The 19877-nt window shown below is 43.8% G+C and overlaps 2 protein-coding genes and 1 long non-coding RNA gene across 8 annotated transcripts in view; 1 reads left to right on the forward strand and 2 right to left on the reverse strand.

Moving 5' to 3' along the window:
* Positions 1–706: 706 nt before the first annotated feature.
* Positions 707–7522, reverse strand: slc5a3b (solute carrier family 5 member 3b). Its single transcript, XM_023824709.2, has 2 exons — positions 7423–7522; positions 707–4802 (listed from the first exon to the last, which is right to left on the reverse strand). Exon 2 carries the CDS (start codon positions 4507–4509, stop codon positions 2374–2376), a length of 2136 nt encoding a protein of 711 aa, XP_023680477.2. The 5' UTR covers positions 4510–4802; positions 7423–7522; the 3' UTR covers positions 707–2373.
* On the forward strand, positions 7522–11025 carry LOC140578150 (uncharacterized). Its single transcript, XR_011982172.1, has 3 exons — positions 7522–7714; positions 8876–9019; positions 10963–11025. It is a non-coding gene; the product is annotated as an uncharacterized lncRNA (long non-coding RNA).
* Positions 10935–19877, reverse strand: part of itsn1 (intersectin 1 (SH3 domain protein)) — a 33855-nt gene continuing 24912 nt past the window's right edge. For all 6 annotated transcript variants that reach the window (XM_072698059.1, XM_072698058.1, XM_072698088.1 and 3 more), the window contains 11 exons: positions 19239–19360; positions 19037–19143; positions 18439–18622; positions 17956–18054; positions 17182–17349; positions 16661–16873; positions 15125–15246; positions 14923–15005; positions 14180–14263; positions 13888–14061; positions 10935–13796 (listed from right to left, as the gene is read on the reverse strand). In XM_072698059.1, the coding sequence (XP_072554160.1) occupies positions 13648–13796; positions 13888–14061; positions 14180–14263; positions 14923–15005; positions 15125–15246; positions 16661–16873; positions 17182–17349; positions 17956–18054; positions 18439–18622; positions 19037–19143; positions 19239–19360 (1505 nt within the window). In that variant the 3' untranslated portion in view covers positions 10935–13647. The remainder of the gene's footprint in view (positions 13797–13887; positions 14062–14179; positions 14264–14922; positions 15006–15124; positions 15247–16660; positions 16874–17181; positions 17350–17955; positions 18055–18438; positions 18623–19036; positions 19144–19238; positions 19361–19877) is intronic.

Here is a 19877-nt window from a genome sequence, read left to right on the forward strand (position 1 = left end):
CCGCTCATCCTATTCAGGATCGTGGGGTCTGGAGCCTATCTTGGAGGCTACGGGCACAAGGTGGGGATCAACCCAGGTTGGGGCGCCAACCCATCACAGGGTACCAACCCATCGCAGGGCACCAACCCATCACAGGGGCGCACTCACACACAACACGCACGCCTATGGGCAATTTGGCAACTCCAATTAACCTCTGCATGTTTTTGGACTGTGAGGGGAAACCGGAGTATCCGGAGGAAACCCCACGATGACATGGGAAGAGCATTCAAACTCCACACACATGGAACCCTGGCGGAAACTTCAATGGTATTATTTAATTTTTCATCATTTCTAATGCATTTCCATTTGGAATAAGACACCTTAATGAAACAGCTGCCAGAACCATTAAATCTGGCCAAGGGCAGCTTATGATTAGGAAGTGTACACCACTCTTTACTAAGTATAGTATGCATGACAGAACTTGAATGTTTTGGATGGAAACCTTTCCTTTTCTGAGATCACAGCTTTTAATGAGCTTTTGTCTGTGTAAGCAGGCTGGGTAACAGGTAAAAGTGGTTTATGACATGAACTTGAAACCTGGATCTAAAATTCAAAGGTGTGGTGCTTTTCCAAAAAGCCACTGTAAATACAGGACTTTCCTTTGTGTTTATGTATCAACATACGTGACTGAATATGGACAAAGACAAAAAATTAGACCCACAATAGATATGTTTAAAAATGTGTTTATTTTCAAATAAGTGCGAATTCAAATTCCATCTGGAAAAGCATGTCTGCATGTACTTCTAGGCAACATTTTTTTCCTAACAGACACTAGAGGAAGATGGTGTTTTTTACAGAATCCATTCAAACTATTGGTAGAGAGATAAATATGTAGCAATTTAAACACAATGTAAAGTTGTTAACAAATATGAAGACAAGTGATCAGCTATTACTACAAACCCTGTAGCATGTGCTAAATGATGGGAAAAGCCTTCAATGATTCATCTCAGCAGCCATTGGATCCTTTAGCCGTGAAGCTATCTTCAGTGCAGTGTAAGGATACACTGCGCAAACGAAACACAGAGTGAATGAAGTAGGGAAGAAAGACCAGTGACCCAAAGGCTTATATACAGCTCTGGAAAAAAATTTAGACCACTGTATAATTTTTTTTAAATCTGCATTTTTAAATTCTGGTTTAATGCTGGTTTTGCTGGCAGAAGGCTACACTGCAAGGCAGGCTGCTTCCAGGCTTCTAAGTCAGCTGTACGAAAAAGGTGAAGCAGGAGATACTGGCAATGACCAAAAACCAGCCAAGTAGAGGGTGGAAGCGACTCTCAGAGATGACTATCAACTTATCGAATGCATCTGATCATCAGCATTCAAACAAATCAGAGCATGACCTCAAGTGACCTTCCAAAAGAATGGAACACATTAAGTGATATGAATTGTCCTCGCAGTGCACTTCACAACTGGCTCCTCGAAGCAGGAATGAAGACAGATAAAGCAAGGAAGAAGCCCTTTATCAATGAGAAGTAAGGAAGAGCCAGTCTGCAGTTTGCAAAAATATGTGTATTTCTACACAGACACATACCCCAAAGTTCAGAAAAGTAACACTGAAAATTTTGCTGTGGTCTCAATTTTTTCCAGAGCTATATTTACAGGTGATATGAATGAATGAATGAATGAATGAAAAGATAGCCCTATGACTGGAGTTCATTTTTGGCCAACAATCCCATCTTACCTTTAGTGTTAACAAGAAGGTCATGTAGGAAATAAAAAAGAAACTCTTGGGTTTGTTCTGAAATGAGCACTTATTAGCATTGTTTGCCTGGTCTTTCCCAACAATAACGGCTGTGTGTGGTCTTCAGATTGAACAAAAGACACTGGCAGCTGGGTCAGGAAGTGCAATTTAAACGTGTAGACACAACCCATACCTCAACACAAACTTGCACCAGTTAAAACTGAAAACCAAGCAGTGCATGAAACATTAGTATAAACAAAACATTACCTGACCATGAAGTAAATAAGCAAGACACCAGAATGTACAGAAGGATTTTTCCACCAGAGCCAAAATGAGAAAATGAACCAAACACAGCAATTCTACTACAGCTGCACTATAGACGAGTTGGGGGGGAAACTCCAGTAGACCTCAGAACACATAAAAACAGACAAAATTCACAAAAAGGCTTTTCTAGAACAGTTCAACTTATTAAAAATAAATACAGTCCCCAAATAATTTTGGTAATAGTAGGTATTATATACAGTGTCATACCTGCTCAAAACCTTCAATTATCTCTGTTATATCCCCACTAAAGCAGATAACGTTATAATGAACCACAGTAGCTAACTGTAAATATTACAGACCCAAAATGGCATTCCTCCCTCCAAAGGGAGCTACAAGGAGAAGTACACAAACATAAAGATCCCTAAAGAACAGACCACTAATAGAGTCAGGTTGAGGATGACCTTGATCCTGGGAGACTCATACAGCATCTCCTGAATGAGTCGCTCCTCATCCTCCACACTCCTTCGCTGGTCCTTTGTGGCTTGTTCCTTGTAACCACAGAACCAGTCCATCACCTTGACGCACCTCCCCCCTTCTCCTCCACAGCCACCCTCATCGGAGCTGTCCTGCCGCATGATGCCCACCTGGCCGTTTGTGTTGTAGCGGTCTACAGATCTAGGCGTGTCAGAGCTTATAGTGCCGTCACTGCTAGGAGCAACTAGTAGCTTTACTTCAGCCCCATCCACACACAGCTCCTTCTGGAGGCCCAGGGGAAGCTCCTTGTGGAGGCCACCAGTGCCATTGCAGTGGCTGGGGCTCTTGTCAGTCAGCTTGTAGGCCTCTTCCTTGTGCCTAGCCGACAGCTTCTCCCTGTTCTGCAGCCCCCAGATGGTTGAGCGAATAATCTGGTCCTTTTTTGGAGGCTCCGTGGCAAGGCTGACCACCACCGCCACTAGGCCAGAGAGCCAGAACAGGGCTGTGGCAACATACATATAGTGGATGCTGGTGATGAAGGTCGGCCTGTCGTCCGGCCGATTGCAGCGTGGTTCCCGGTATACGAAGGCGAGGATCAAGCGGGTGGACCCCAGAACAAAGCCGGTCATCCCCCCCCAAAAAGCACCGGTCTCATTGCAGCGTGGCCAGAAGATACCAAGGAGAAAGAGGGCTGCAATAGGGGGAGTGAGGTAACCAGCCACCTCTTGGATATACAGATACATCTGCCCCCCCTGCATTTCTATGATGACAGGGACCCAGGCAATACTGATGGCCACCATGAAGATCACAAAGAGCCTCCCAACCACCACCAGCTCTCTGGAGGACGAGCCCTTCCTCAGCATTTTGTAGATGTCCAGTGTGAAGATGGTACTGGCACTGTTGAAGATGGAGTCCAGGTCACTCATAAGGGCTGCAATCATCACAGCCATCATGAGGCCACGTAGTCCCACGGGCATGACATTCATGACCAGGCGAGGGTAGGCAATGTTGGAGCAGCCAGCTTGGCTGCCACACACTTGCAGGCAATGCTCAGGACTGATGCAGACCAGTTCATCAGGGAAGAGGATTCGAGAAATCATGCCTGGGATTACAATGATGAACATGGGCAGAATCTTTAGAAAGCCAGCCATAAGTGTTGACCCCTTGGCATGGGCAATGTTTTTAGCAGCTAACACCCTCTGCACAATGACTTGGTCTGCACACCAGTACCAGATGGACGCTGGTGTCTGGCCCAGAAGGAAGCCTGGCCATGGAATGTCCTCGTCCAGCGGCCCACGCAGGAGCCTGAGTGACTGCGGCTTGGGATGGATGTGGCAGGAGTTAGTGTAGGAGAAGTTGCCAGCTGCCATGATTGCTGTGACGTTGGGGACGGCCTGCATGTACTTGGTCCGCACACCCTCCAGGCCTCCGACTTTCACCAGACTGATGATGCTGAGACTGAGAGCCCCAGCAATCATAAGGACGGCTTGAAGGGTGTCAGTGTAGATAACAGCCACCAGCCCCCCCGTGACTGTTAGTAGGGCTGTCATGCCAATCAGCAGGATAACAGACAAATACAGGTTCCATCCCAAGGACTCCTGGATGAAGAGTGCCCCAGCATACAGGTCCACTGATAGTTTGGTGAAGATGTAAAGCAGAAGCGATAGGAAGGCAAAGTAGACTTTGAGCCGCCTGCCACCGTAGCGCTTGGAGAGGTACTCGGGCATCGTGTACACCCCCGAGTTGATGTAGACGGGGATGAAGACCCATCCAAGGAGCTGAAGCAGCAGGAGCGCGTTAAACTCCCAGGCACCCACAGCAAAGCCGCTTGCAGCACCTGATCCCGCCAAGCCAATGAAGTGTTCGCTGCCGATGTTACTGACGAACAGAGAAGCCCCAACGACCACCCACGTCATGGACCGCCCCGCGAGAAAATACCCACTCACAGTGCTCCGGTTGGCCTTCCACATGGCGAACAGGCCGACGAGCAAGACTAGCACGAAGTACAGTGCCACGACGGCAATGTCCGCTGCTTCCATAGCAGACCCCATTTTACACCCACGTTTGGAGGGAAGTTCAACCAGCTACTGAAAACCAGAAATTAGCAGAGGTGGGAAACTAAAAATACTAAAAATCAGCAGAGTGAGTTTTATAAATTCAACTAAGTGTCTGTAAAAAAAAAAAATAGTGCTTTTCCTTTGGTTTGCTGTGAGAATGGAAACTCTTGTGTCCACATGCAGGTCAAAAAACATCAGTTTTTGTTTAGAAAATCCATGGGCCATATAGTGAGAAGGCGCACAGGAGGCTGCTGCAGACCGGTCTAGCAAAGCCTAGAGTAACATTCCTGCAACACAGCAAAGACAAAGAAAGACTACATTAGACCTAGTGTGGATGGGGAGAAGGTGGAGGAACCACACCTTGTACAGCACATCACACACACACCCCGCACCAGCAAATTAACACACAAAACCAGATTCCTTTATAACAGTCATTTTATTACTTCCACTCAATGTCCTAAATAATAATTCATACAGAGGAATCATCCAATCACAGTACATTTTTAGGTACACCATTCACTAAAAATGTAGGACAATTTCTGGAGTATGAAGACAATCTTAGAAATAAAACAAACAAAAAAAACAATTGCTGTGTAAATTCTTATTATTAAATAAATGCTGTACTACAAGCTTAATTCCTCTAAAGTGAGAGGTCACTTGTGACTGATGCTAAAGTCCACCTTTAACAAAAGGTGCCCATCCCCAAAAAGCTCATGAAAACCTACACAGATAGTTTCAGTTGTTACTATTCATAACATAACCATGAACGTTTAGGTTACAAATGAAGTGGTAAGGTCAACTCTGAAATCGAACAAGTGTTTTATTTGATCCTTCAACCATACACTGATTTACCATAGCAACGACGAGAGGTAAGGAGATGGCCAACCCTACCCAAAGTAAAATAATAAAACCAAAGTAATAATTATTTTTACTCATGCAATAATAACTCCCATCTGATTTCTAAACTCCAGGTAAATTGCATGCAGTTCAAGAACACAGAGCAAAGCCTGGGTAGCTTGTTATACTGCGAGCTAAAAAATACTTAGCTGCATAAACCTGCCTGTAAAGGCAATGAACTACAGACTTAAGTTCACCTTCATCTGAATGTTTGATTTTGAACCCTGCAAGCAGTCCATCTACCACACCCCTACACTCTGCCATAATTCATCTCAGCAAATTCTGGCCTAGGAAAATGTGACAGAATGCCCACCATCCACAGCAGCTATTTACCCCAAACTCATGCGTTCAGGTATTTTGAAAAGATCTGATCCATATTAATTCAAAATATAAGCTCCATGTTTAGTGGTAGCCTCCACAATAAAGAAGCTATCGGAAGTAGGGGTATTATATGATTAAGCAGCAGTTTAGTTCCTTTCTTTTTAACATTTTGGTGCAACAGAATTGTGCTCCCTACAACAGAACAATCTAGAAGATGACCAGACTTCCACTGTCTCCTAAAAAGGGACTTCCCTCTTCTGACTTAACAACATTCGTCATTCGCAAATTTTCTTTGTTATTCTGAGAATTTTAACTAGGTAAACCTCGTTAAGGAGGGTTATCTTTATCCAAACACATGGCAGTATATAGAAACTATTTACTCAAATGCAGTATGTTCACACTGATGTGCAAAATTATCACACAGAGCAGCAAAGTGGTAAGGGGGTGACCGCTAATACCAACTCAGGCAAGAACGAGAAATACTGAGTCCTTTTCCATAAAACAGATTCACACTTAAAATAAATATACATGCTTCGCTGTTTGTAAGTTGCTCACAAACGTCATTCGGGGACTATAAGTGTACGAACAGCTCACGTAAAACAACTCAACTTCAGAGTCAGCAAGGTCTAACTGGGGCGTATTTTCAGATGTTAAAAAGTAACCGATCTGCATCTCAGGTGACCAGGTACTGGATCCAGAAGCCAGAACAGCGCCACTCTGGACGTAACCCATAGCAACGACTCCGCATCCTTCCCCCGTAACGTGTATCTTGTGGACTGACAGGCAGATGGACAGACGGGCGGAACACTGGGTGGTCTGACCTTGGAGATAAACATTACATATAAAGCAGGAGCAGACAGCGTTGGACGTTCAAAAACAGTAAACAAACCAGGACGGGGCGGCTACACAAACGGGCTCTCCACCAGGAAGCTCTATCGTTACCAGTTACTCGATATTAAGAATATTTAAGAAATATGGATAAATAGCGTGTTAAATAACGTCAGGCAGACAGTTCAAGAGCAGTTCGCCAACTGTCTCGTAGACGTGTCTGTAGTAATCGTGGGTCTGTAATAATCGCCAGCACCGAAAATCGCCATCACATCGCTTAAGGTCCGGGATAATCCGACAAGAGGACCAGCCGAACCTGAACTGGGACAAGAGCACGATGCTCTCAGGAGAGCCGCGGTGTGCAGACCCAGGCAGAGCGTCGAAGACATGGAAACTTCTAGAACACGGCCGACCTGTGGCAGCCGCGCTTCCTGGAGACTGCGACATCCAAGCGAAATCCCCCTCTAACCAGCATCCCGACGTCCCCAAGCCACTGACCCAGCCGCTCGGCGCTCTAGTAGTGTGATGAGAAGACGATTAAGAAGGCAGCAGATTCATCCCGACTACCAGTACAAGGTGGCACGTTATAGCCCCTGCGATCTGTTCACCACCTCACCACTTACGGAAGAAAATGCCCATCATTTCCGGCTTCTGTCATACAGAGTCTCAAACCCTCCATACAGTGTAACAGACGCTGACGAATGCTCACCACCCCTAGTAACGGCTTCCCAATACTAGTCCAACAGTTCACTTTCGAACCTTTAATCCTGGACGGAGCGCCTATACTTGTGAACCACCCCAAATATGCCCCATGTGCCTATTATGACCCTCACTTGAGCGGCGGTGTTTGCTATTACTTACGGGTAGGCAAGCTGCCTGGATTCAGTGCGCTGAGCCCACAACGACCGACGTCTTTAGCCATCACCGGAACACGAGTCCCAATCCTCCGCGCGCCTCTCCCTTTTAGAGGATACGCCTGCTCGAGACACGTGACGTCGAAATGCCTATCACGCCCACGAGCCCGCGTAGCTCGCCACTGTCCGATGCACCGGCTCTAAGGCGCTATAAACATCTGTTTGTAAAAATTAACAAGGTGAAGTCACAGCCATCACTGTTCGCTGTCATCTCGTACATCTGCTTTTCAAGTCCTTTGGTAAAAGTCAGATTTTCATTCATTCAAATGTGTAAGCTCAATGTAATGTGGAAGTTTCCTTTGGAAAGATGTTTCCAGAATTGGGGGTATTATGATTAAGTGACGGTGTTATAACGTCGTGGCTTAACTAATACGATTTAACGTACAATAGAACAATCTGGAAGATTACCAGATGTCATTTGCCCCAAAAAAACTACTTTTTGCTTCTCTGACGTTTTAGTCAGTTGTTTATAAAATTTTCCTGTCATTCTGAATATCCTGAATATTCAAGTCTAATATGCCTATAACCTTCATATTCTTTATCCAAATACATGGACTTATGTATTAAGATAAAATAAGTATAACTTAATGAGAAGCACGGATGCAGGTTTATTTACTTTGGCAAGGAAGCCACTGCAGGACTAGAATGAATAGACTTTAGAATAAAAATAGGTTATGACATCAGAATCAGCTGTGACATTCTGTGGAGCTCACAGCATCTTTTGGCATCACACAAAAGAACCAAAATAAAAAGGTGTTACTCATGGGTTGGGGCCGGTGTGTCAGACGTTGAGTACATGTCCACGGAATGTGCGTGTGCAGATGTTTAACCGGTTGGGTTGGATTCTTTATGGTTTCAGACATGCCATTAAAGTGTATGGCAGAAATCTATCAGCAGTACTTTTGATTACTTACACCCTCAACATCCAGTGGTAGATGATTATTAGCAACATCTACCATTAGTTCATGCAGTACTTTTTGTACAAACTCCTAGCCAGAGACACTTAAAAGTGTACAGCATTGCATTCTATCGTTCTGGATATTTTTTTCCCTCAAATTATATACATTGAGCTGTTTTGACAAGACGGCAGCAGTACTGTAACATTTTGTAAAGTGTCTTCATGTAACATAAGGAAGAATTTCTATCAGATCATCACAAGCCCCATCTTTTTCACAGTTATTTGTTTTGATCTCTTTATTTTGCATTCATGTTCAACATTAACCACCTAATGGTTCATATGTGAGATTCTTACTGCAAAATGTATTGTCTATTGTTTTGACAGCATATTTAAGTCACATGAAATAGTTTATTAATTAGTCAATAAAATTACTTATTTAGCTTCTGCACAGTTAAGGAAGTATTTCATTTTTATTTGCTTTGTCTTTGCTTCGTATCCGGAGTGTAAGGAACCCCTGAGCTCAGAAATGCTGCTGTTCGGGAGCAATGGAAAATTCCACGGTGAATCTCATCAAGGCTGCCCGTCACGTGATGTGACCTGGCCGTCCAGATCTCCGTGCACAGTGCCGAGCCCGTCGCTGCTCAAGGTGTGGAATACCGCCGGGCAAGGGCTCAACTTCGGCCTGAACATTGGGGGGGGGGGTTGAGGTTCCCACTTCCCACCCATTCAAGGGGGTCCAGGGGGTTGTATTGGCTGGTTTTAATTATTGGAGGGGGTTACAAAATTCACGACCATGCGTCGGGGTGTAAACCGTGAGCCAGAATACGACTCGACTTGGCATTTTTAACCCTTCAAGGAGTTCCAATGATATTCATTAAATTGCTGTCATCTCGGCACATAGAAATACAGCTACCCTAATCAAAACTGCATACAGCATGCATTTTTAAAAATGCTATATAGGTTCAGTTGTTCGAACAATAAATGCTTACTTTGAATGTCGCTACAATATGCTATTCTAAAACTGGAGTTCATTAAAATGTTAAAATGTGATGCTGCATTTAAAATCAAACGACGCACGACGTTCTGTGGCTTCATGAATAATTTTTTGTATTAAAAACAGAAAAAATGTTTAGGAAGCTAAAGAAATATGTTTAGCGGGCGAACATAACGAACGAGGCCACCTAGTTCTTTAAGCACTCAAGGTAAACAACACGGAGGGGTTGTAATTTTCCACTCGCTAATCTTTGTAAGGCGGAAGTAAATTTCCATTGTACTGGCATCGTAGATGATGAACTATGTCTCCCGTGATGCTTAGCGCTAGGACTACAATACCCAATGTTTAATTACTCTTACAACGTTCGCCCATCAGTAAGGAAACATATCAACTATTTTGAGGCATCTTTAGTAGTAGTTTTTTGGGGAAATAATGATTCTTTCTGGCACAACAGGATAATCGTATCATTAATAATTGCTGTCGTATCCTAAGATTAGTCGTAACGGGTACAGGGTTGACTTGTGATTATTAAAGCCGGTTTGGTGCTTCTGAGGAATACATATACAAATATACATACTACGTGACATATACGTGAAATATATGATATATACACAAACACGCATAGAGAGAAAGTCTGTTGTTCTGCTCTGGTTTTTGGTTTGGCATGTCCCGTTTTTAATAGACAATACTCAAGCTATCTTACAGCCCTGTTTTATTTGGACACCATAGATGACCATAGATCTTGTGTATAATTTTTTGAATGGTCTGCTTCTGTGGCTGTTCTCTTTGGGAACAGAGTACTTTATTAAACATATTTAGTGTGACAGTTCAGGACGTATAAAGGTCACATGACCAGGGTAATTTCCATATGTATACACAGTTACTTGTGTACAGTTAGCAACCAAAAGAAATTGGGCGAGGTGTGTCTCTCCCTGTCCTCACACAGATCAGCCTAACCAAGGCCGTAGAAATCGATGGGGACATGTACCTCCCAACATTTAATTTGGCTTCACTCATCGCCTTTGTGTTTAAATGATTGTGTCCCCTCACAACGCCAAACTTCCTCAAATGCCACTGAGACTAACCATAACCTGTGTTGAGTACATTACCATGGCTCAGGAGACATGGGTGAACACATGGAGGCTGAACTGTGTTGGTAAACTGTGCCGGAAGATGGTTAATGGAATTTAGGTTTCACTGGTGTCATGGACACCTGCAGTTATGTCAGATTTTTCAGAAGCAGACTACTGCAGAACAGCACAATGCCCGCTAAATGTAGCAACTTGTATTTAAGAGAAGGATGTGTTATTGGACTGTAGCCTTTATGAAACCGGATTATCCAAACCCAGTGCTTCTCTAGCACTAATAATCCCATCTTAATTTCACAATCCTCTGTATCTGGATAGCATATGCAGACTTGCACTCTGCCCGAGATCCAAAAACTGATCAGCATATTCAGAAAGACTTTTTTTCCCTGAAATACATAGAGCACAGATAACATGAGCAAACTAACTTTAAAGTTGTAGAAAATGTTTTTTGTGTGTGATAGCACACATTCAGACCGAGCTGTCATTAATGACTTGTTTTAATAACAGGTTGGCATATTACAGCAATGAACACCAGGAGGCAGCCATGACACATGGTGCTATGACTTCATCTGTAGAACCAGCATGCTTTGCTGTTGTTGAGACAGCATGGAGGGTACAGACAGTAGGTAAATACAATGGAAACTATCTATTGTACAAATCATACAAATGACCTTTCTTATCCTTCAACATTTTAATATTAAATCTCTCCCATGTGACTCCTCACCGGCCCCCCCACTTTAAAAACTATTCTTTGTTATACAATTTCGATAAACTTCACTACAACTCATTAAGTGTTGTTTTAAGTGACTGGCAACACAACCACAAACTTTGGCAAATGCACTAGGATTTTCTTGGTAAGACACAAGTAGAAGACCCCTCAGACAGGAGTAAGGAGAAGAAGATCACCACTGAAAAAGAATCATAGGTGACTTGGTGGTGGCGACTGCTAAGGCAGTGGATTCACGTACCACAACTACACCCTGATCATTCATTAGACATACACACGAATGCCCACAGAGAAACACAGGACAGTAGGCCTGCCCTGGAAAGCGTTGCTGCAGCATTACACTGAAGTCTCTCTGCTGCAGATTTCCTGGGAAGGGACACGTCCTATTTATTAAGCACAATATCTTGTCTTGTGGGTCACCAGACATAATGCAGGTAGATGTTTTCACCTTCATTATAGGGTGTTGAGTCCAGGTAGGACTGCAAGATTATGCAAGATGTACAGCTTTAGTTTGTTTCAAGAATGCACTGAATAACTACATGGGCCTTACATATCTACACATAGCAGTCAAAACAGGCACTTTCCCAGATACCCCAAGTGTTGGTACCTCAACTGCAATGCATGTCCTCCTTTGCTACACCAATCTGGTTGCTGGATCTGCTAGTAATAATCTGCAATACAGCATATATAAGAGTGTGCCAGTCTGGAAATACACATGGACACATCACACACCTGGAAGATAGAGTTTACACACAGCCCATTAGAAGCTGGCAGGAGATTTTCCTGTAGAGTGATGAGATGCAGGGAAACTCAAACACCAAACCCATCACCACTAAGTCTCAGGGTTCATAGTCTTTGTAATACCAGTCACGTGTGATTTACAGTGCAGTCTCTCACAAGGTAACCTGTGATGTTTGTGCTAGAAAAAATAAATAGTAGTATATCCAAGCAACCCTACACTGCAAGATAGCAGTTGGGGAATCAAGATCTCCTGTGGATTTTATGTCTTCAGCCAAACCTCCAAAAAATAACCCAATCCAAAAATGCATGGCCTAAAGAAAAGGTCTGAAACATGGAGTGAAAAAATGAATATTATACATCATATGGTAATAAATTTTAAGACAAATTTCTACAAAATAAATAAATACATTTACTAGATATACATCTTGTTGCAAAACAATCTTCAGTAAACACTATAAAAGCCGTATTCCAGTGATGTGTCAAGCCGACTTTGCAGTCATTTGTCTTACAACAATCATGAAACATACTGAAAACTCACCTCCTGACATTGCAAACTTGCTGTCATACTTAAAATCGAGCAGACAGAAATAGTGATGCGGTTCTGGTCATAAGGATGTTGGATTCAAAGTAAATCACCTAGAAAATGTGAGGGCCACTTAAAAAAATGTTTCCTTTCCAGGTAGCCACAGTAAGCATCGCTGAACCGTACCCATATAAACCCGCATTCATGCCAGCTAGTTCTACAGTATCTCACTGTACAACTCCCTTTATAGCAGTGTTTCCCAACCCGGGCCTCAGGAGCCCACAGACGGTCCACGTTTTTGCTCCCTCTCAGCTCCCGGTCAGCAAAAATGTGGACTGTCTCCAGGACCCTGAGGATCGGATTGGGAAACACTGCTTTATAGTTTCAGCAAAAGCAGCAAGACCATGAACCGCTATAATCACACACACAACTACTGAGGATCTCTTTCATTCAAATACACCAGGCAGTGCTATATGACTCACATACTATTGTTAAAATGGAATGGTCACCCTTACTCTTTGATGTGTCACATTACAGACTTGCACGCCAAGAAACACATACAGCATCTGGCTGTTAAAAATAAATAAATAAATAAATAAATAATGAGCCTTCACTTGGCACAAAGCATTAAAAAAAAAGTGTCACATCATTCTTCAAGTACCCATGTGACCTCATACAGCTGTGATTCCAGTTCCCATGTGACCCTGTGCCAATATGATGGCTATTACCATGTGACCTTGTGCCAATATGATTCGTGCACCCATATGTGTGACGCCACAGCAGCATGACCCTGTGCCTTAATAACGGCTCCTCATATTCTCCATATCTCCGTGCTCTGATTCTGCACTTGATTTACTGATTGTGTAATTGTGTTCTGTGTAATTAAGTCCTCTTTTCCAGGGATCAGCAGGTGTGAATAATAAAACCAGTTGTCAATTATGACTGTTTACGTGTTACACTACTTTCTGCATGTGCTGTGACTGACTGAACACATGAATTCATTAAAGCACTTCGTAAGAGAATTAGGGCTCCCACTGTTCAATGAAGTAAATGGGCCAAAACAATAACCAAAGAAACCTAAATGCATTCTCTTACACTCCTTTAAGAACTCAAATAACTTATGCAAACATGCTCTCATACACACACACACTGCAGCTGGGGCTATTGGACCACTGGGGTCAGGAGTGCGGACACAGGTGCTCTAGGACTCATCAAACAGTTGCAGGTCCAGCCGAACCACAATCTCTCCAGTTGGAACCTCATGCAAGAGTAGCCTCTTGGTGATGGGCCCCTTCGAACCCTGGTCCTTCTTGATATCTGCTAGGCGTATTTCTGTCCTGCCCAAGAAGTCTGCAAGTGAACAGATTGTGTCATTTAATGAGTCACCAGCACCTGAAGGCACCAAGCATGCCATCTACTTCCTTATGTGTTGCTGACTGACCATCCGGAGAGAACTGATCCCTCTCAAAGACGGTGACACACAGGACATCCTGCTCCAGGTCTTTGATGAAGAACTGGCAGTTGGAGTTCCATTTGGGGTTCAGGGTGTCCTGCATCGTCTTGGTGATGTGGCACTGAGAGGCCATGGTTACCTCACAGTATGGGTTACTCTTCCCTGTAACGTCCTCCATAGAGTTAGATACACAGCAGGCAAGTACCCATCAAGCAGTGGAAGGTACCTTTCACAAGCCACGGGCTGTGCTAGAACATGCACCATCACGACACAGGCTTACCATGAGAACGGCAGGGTTTCAGCTCGATGCCCTCCACGATGTTCACCATCAGTCGGCCAATACCAGTGGCCCTCTGAGACCGTACTGGGAACAGAGATACAGTAGCTAGAGGCACCCACTGGAAAATGGATGCTCTCAATGTGCATCACGCTCTTGCTATTAGACTTTACAACACATCACTGCAGTGACCACATAATCAATATATATATAATCCCTGTATATGTACATATGTGTGTATATATATGTATATCTGTGTGTGTGTGTGTGTGTGTGTATATATGTATGTATGTATATATATATATATATATATATATATATATATATATATATATATATATATATATATATATATATATATTTCAGCAGCTGCTATCCATATACCTAGCATTGTGTATATGTTTCTTTTTTTCTTATATTTTTACTTATATATTTTTACAGTTTTAGAAATTGTTTTCTATTGTTTTTATTATCTGTATTGTTATTTTTTTGCTGATCCTATGGATCCTGTCCTTTTTTTGTACTGTCTTTTTTCATTATTGCTGCTGTTTTCTCAAAGAATTTCCCCATTGTGGGATTAATAAAGTCTAATCTAATCTAATCTAACTCTCACACTGCGCCAGTACAGCAAGTGACTCTCTTCATTACCATGATCTCCATTATCTGTCCTCATTCGTTCAGGCTGGGTTAGCGTTTGACCCATGCATTAAAATGTGTATCCGCATGCCTTTGTGTGACACGCCTACCCAGATATGCCTTCTCTCTTTTCTTTTTCTCTGTCTCAATGTAGAGCTCGGAGGCGGCCTTGATCTTCTGCACCCAGGCTGTCCTGCATGTCAGACACCCACATACAACACCAATCAGCATTTGGTGTCTCTGTCTGCACGTCCATTGCAGTAACAGCCTTGTGTTTTTCTCAAGCTGGGTCCCTGTGCACATATGTCCCACCTCTCACTGATGCTCTCTGCCCGCAGCGTGTAAACCCTGTCGATGTGGGAGATGTGGAACACCGGCTCGTCCCCGGATGGGTCGGTCGGCAGCTTCACCAGTACCTCGTTCAAGAAAATGGGCTACAGAGAGACATGGGTACACAGTGCACACCAGGTGAACTATGATAAGGATGGGAATATTGAGTGTATGGGGAAGTGTGCAGATAAACAGGTGAGGGATCTGTGCTTGCACCTGGGAGGTTATAAGTTTGAATCCCATTTCTGGCAAAGTAACCATATCACCACTGGGCCCTTGAGCAAGGGTCTTAATCCCAGCTGCTCCAGTTGCACTGGATGCTGGTTGACTTTCTTCTCTGCGTGAAAGCTTTCCTCATTTGTACAACACTTTGGGCAAAAGCATCTACTATTTAATAACAGTCATGCATCTCTTAACGATAGGGATACATTCTGAGAAATGCATCGTTAGGTGTAGGGGTGGGCGATATACCGGTAGACTCGACTAACCAGTAGAAATTTGTCAACCGATAGAGATTTTGGTCTATCGTCTTAATCGCGATTGAGATCACGTGACGTTGCACGTTAGGTAACCACGCAATACACATTCACTTCGACAATGGAAGAAGACGGTGCAGCGGTGAGTTTGCTTACATGTGACGAAACCAACAAGGAGGAGATTGTAAAGAAAAAAGGTGCATCGTCTGTGGTGTGGAATTGGTTTGGGTATAGGAAAAGTGAATACGAATGAGACGAACGTGATTTGCAAGGTATGCAAGAGCACTGTTTTAGCAAGCGGTGGAAACACGTCAATCCTTTTCTATCATCTCAAATCCAAGCATCCAAACGAATATGTCAAAAAATGCAGTACAATACATTGCAGTAAACAGTATGGTTGTTTTTTTACTTAAAGTAATGCTGCAATTTTAAATAAAATTACATTATATAAAACAGTTTCTTTGTGTTTTAATTTTTATTTATGCATTTCCAGATACAAATTGCTATATTGTGATATATATCGTTATCGAGGTAGAAAATTGCTTCTACCGTGATAGAAGATTTTGGTTATATCGCCCACCCCTAGTTAGGTGATTTCGTCGTTGTATGAACTTCATAGTGTGTACTTATGCAAACCTAGGAATTTTTCAGCTCCATTATATTCTTATGGGACCACCATCGTATATGTGGTCCATCACTGACTGAAACATTGTTAGGTGTAAGACTGTAACGTAATGGAAAATTTCACACACGAGTATTTCATGCATAAAACCTAAATTGAAATGTAAATGTAAATGTATTAAAATATGTGATTTTTTTTCTTAGGGAACCCAAGTGTACACTATCCCACAGGGTAGACAGAAGATCTCTGAGAGTATGCAGAAACATGAAGTGTTCATTACACCACAGAGTATAGACAACAACAAAGCATGCACTATGCCAAGGATTGGATGGAAGGTCACTCAGTCTTCACTACTGCACAGAGAGGCCAGAGGGTCTGTATGCCATCACATCTCCTCAGCTCCCAGGGATGTCTACTTACTGTCTTGTACATCCTGTATTGCAGGTGAGACTTGGGGCTGAAGACCTTTTCTGACCCCGAGGAGCCCAGGGGCTTGATGATCTGGGTGAGCAGCAGGAAGTCGTTGAACAGAAAACCGTACAGCTCTTTATTGCTCTTGGCCTTGTAGAGCTTTCCGCTGTGCAGGAACTTCCTAGGTCCCAGGCAGTTGGTCACTGAATTGAACACCAGTTGCTTCGGGACAAAGTGTAGAGGAAGGGAGAGAAGCATTGCACTAGTAAATATATGCTTTCTTAATTTATACACCAGAAGTCAAACATGTTTGGCACAAATATGTCTGCTTAACATTTCCATCACTGAGATTTAAGGAAAAAAAAAAAACACGTAGATACTTTACAAGGGCAAATGTCTCCCTCCTGTGGTGGAGGATTCTGTACAACAATTGCAACTTAAGCAGTGAAGCAGCAAGCCTGGTGGTGAGCTAGAGCCTCATTTACAGAGATGTGCATGAATATGTGTGCCTAGCGCCCGAGTGACTGTACCTCGGATAGCCCTTCACACTGCACGTGGGTCTGGATCCACTCCAGGCGGTCCGAGTTCTCCTTCTCGCGGACGCCCTCATTGACCTGCGAGCACAGCTCCTCCGCTTTCTCCAGGGCCTGCCGCAGGTGGCTGTGGTCTGGGTGGCTCTCAGGCGTGTTTTCCAGAATCTGGGGATAATCCCAGTATCAGCCTGATTGATTTAAAGTGCGAGGCGCCACATTGTTCTGATGTATCGTGCTGGGTCCACCCAACCGTTTTTTGGGGGCCTAAGCAAAATCTGATTAACCTAGATGTCACTGTTTATCTTCGTTCCCATTCTGACAGGCTGATCAGTTGGGGCGCTCCCTGGTGGCCACTGGACCTTAAGTAGACTTTTTGTTCGCTTTTGCCTTGGCCTGGTTTATGCCTTGAGCATGGCTCATGTGAGTTTTACTTACACAAAAATTTTCTGAGGGCAGAATGAAAAGTGATTGGTTCAGAGAGATAACCAATCAGATTGTAGAGGAGGTGGGTCCAACCAATTAGAGGAGGCAGGACAAACCAATCAGATGTTTTGGGCCCACTTGGACCCACCTCCTCTACAATCTGATTGGTTTAAAAACTTTAGAGAGATAATCATTTTTCATTCTGCCCGTGGAACATTTTGTTGTGTAACTAAAACACACATGAGCCCTAGCATGGTTCTTCACAGCACTGTGACTTTGCCAAGAAACCTTCCTATTCTGCTGTATAAGCACCATTTCAGGCTTTGAGGTGGCTGGGCCTTGACGTACGTTTCTGATGAGCAGGGGGTAGCGCGTCACTCTCTGCATGGGCTTCAGAAGAAAGCTGGACAGTGGCATGCCTTTGCATCGTGGGTCCATGGCCAGCCTCTGAAACGGCACGTCCTCGGTCACGTTAGCACAGGAGTGTTATATCCGACACGCCCATCTGGGGCACCTCAACATCTCCCCCCACAGGAATATGCTGGAAAGAACCTGAAGCACCTCCATTTAGTTCTAAATACTCTACCGGGCCAGATATGGACTGCAGAGCGCACTCCAAAGTCACAAGGAATGCAGTGATGAACAGTCAAGAAAAAATTACATACAAATGATTAGATGCAAACTGATAAAACTCTATTAATATAAGCCTGAATTATAGCTGTGATTTTTAAAACAAATATATCTGAGTTTTTCAAAAGCAAACCAACAAGTGCACATGACTTTAGCCCGGCCCCCCAGCTGCGTAGAAAATTCACTTGAGCTGGCTGCTACCTTGACAAATTCCTTGAAGTCGGGCACCTCGTCTGTCTTCTGCTGCAGGAGGGTAGCACCATTGAGCTGACAGCTGCAGAAGCGGATATAGGGCTGCATGTGAGGCAGCTGGGCTGTCAGAATATCCCCGATCACCTTGACTGGCATGCGCTCGCCCGACATCTTCTTCCTCACCCGCAGAGCTCTGGGGGATGGAGGAGGAGAGACTTACAGAACAACCCAGAAAACTTGTCGTGTTTTGCTGCTGGGAATATCGTGAAATTTGATTGATATACTTTTGAGATTCTTACATTTAATTTTTGTCTAAAATACAACGATCTTCAATCCATATTCTTGTCATTCTAGGTTCTCTAAGCTAAAAGTCTCACTTTCTTCGATTATGAGCCAGTCCAAGTAAAAATGATCATTTAACACTAGGTTTAGGTTGGGGTCTGGCTAGGTACATAGGAACTGGGCGTACACAGGACGTGTACCCTACAATACTTAATTTTGTACTCATTCATTCCCTCCCCGAATAAACAGACCTTAGAAATTAAATTAAGTTGTGTTCCCAAACTCTGTTATATGCCATTGGGTCAGACCACCGCACGCGACATACTTCAGCAGCTTAATGTTACACATGATCAGCTCCTTCCAGTTGACGAAAATCATGGCGGCCTCCTTCTCCGTCAGCAGCTCGGATTCTTGCATCGGCTTCTGGAAAACCTGCGCACACAATACAACGTTTCTGCAGTGAAGGGGCCACAAAGCAAAGGACACGAGCTTCCGGCGGTCAGGCTAATTTCTTCGCCAGCTTATACCTCTGTGACCAGCTGAAGGTCGCTGACGTAGTTCTCCTCTGTGACGATGAGCTCGTGAGTATAGCCTTGCCGTTTCCTCTCGGTGGGTGTCAGCATGTCCAGGAGATGCAGGTCAGCACACCCTGCAGGTCAAGTCAAGTCAAGCTATATTGTCATCACAGCCATGTACAATACACACTGACATGAAAAAATGTTCCTCCTGGACCCACGATGCAACACTCATGACAGGATGGGATAACAGCCTGGGTCAGGATCAGCTCCGAGCCCCCGGTCTCCATGCACATCCTGCCAGGAGTGACAACCATTTGAGCCCTGACTTTGAAAACACAGAGGCAGTTTCAGTGTTATCAGTCAGGAAATTAAGCAGACCCTGGGATGCGTCCATGGAATGAATCCCTAATATACATCTTCATATCAGAGACATGTATAAAGCAGATACGTTTATCCAAAGTGACACAGAACATGGTCAGACAGTCCCTGGTGCAACTTAAGGGCCCAATGGTGCATCACTCTGCCAGCCAGGAGATTTAAATCAGCAAAACTGCAGTCAAGTCCAAACCCTCAAAGTCACACACAAAGACAAACATAAGGAACTACTTCCTGCAAGGGTCAGAATTCATCTTCCATGTTGGCAACAAT

The sequence above is a fragment of the Paramormyrops kingsleyae genome, chromosome 1 (assembly GCF_048594095.1).
Source record: "Paramormyrops kingsleyae isolate MSU_618 chromosome 1, PKINGS_0.4, whole genome shotgun sequence".
Taxonomy (NCBI): Eukaryota; Metazoa; Chordata; class Actinopteri; order Osteoglossiformes; family Mormyridae; genus Paramormyrops; species Paramormyrops kingsleyae.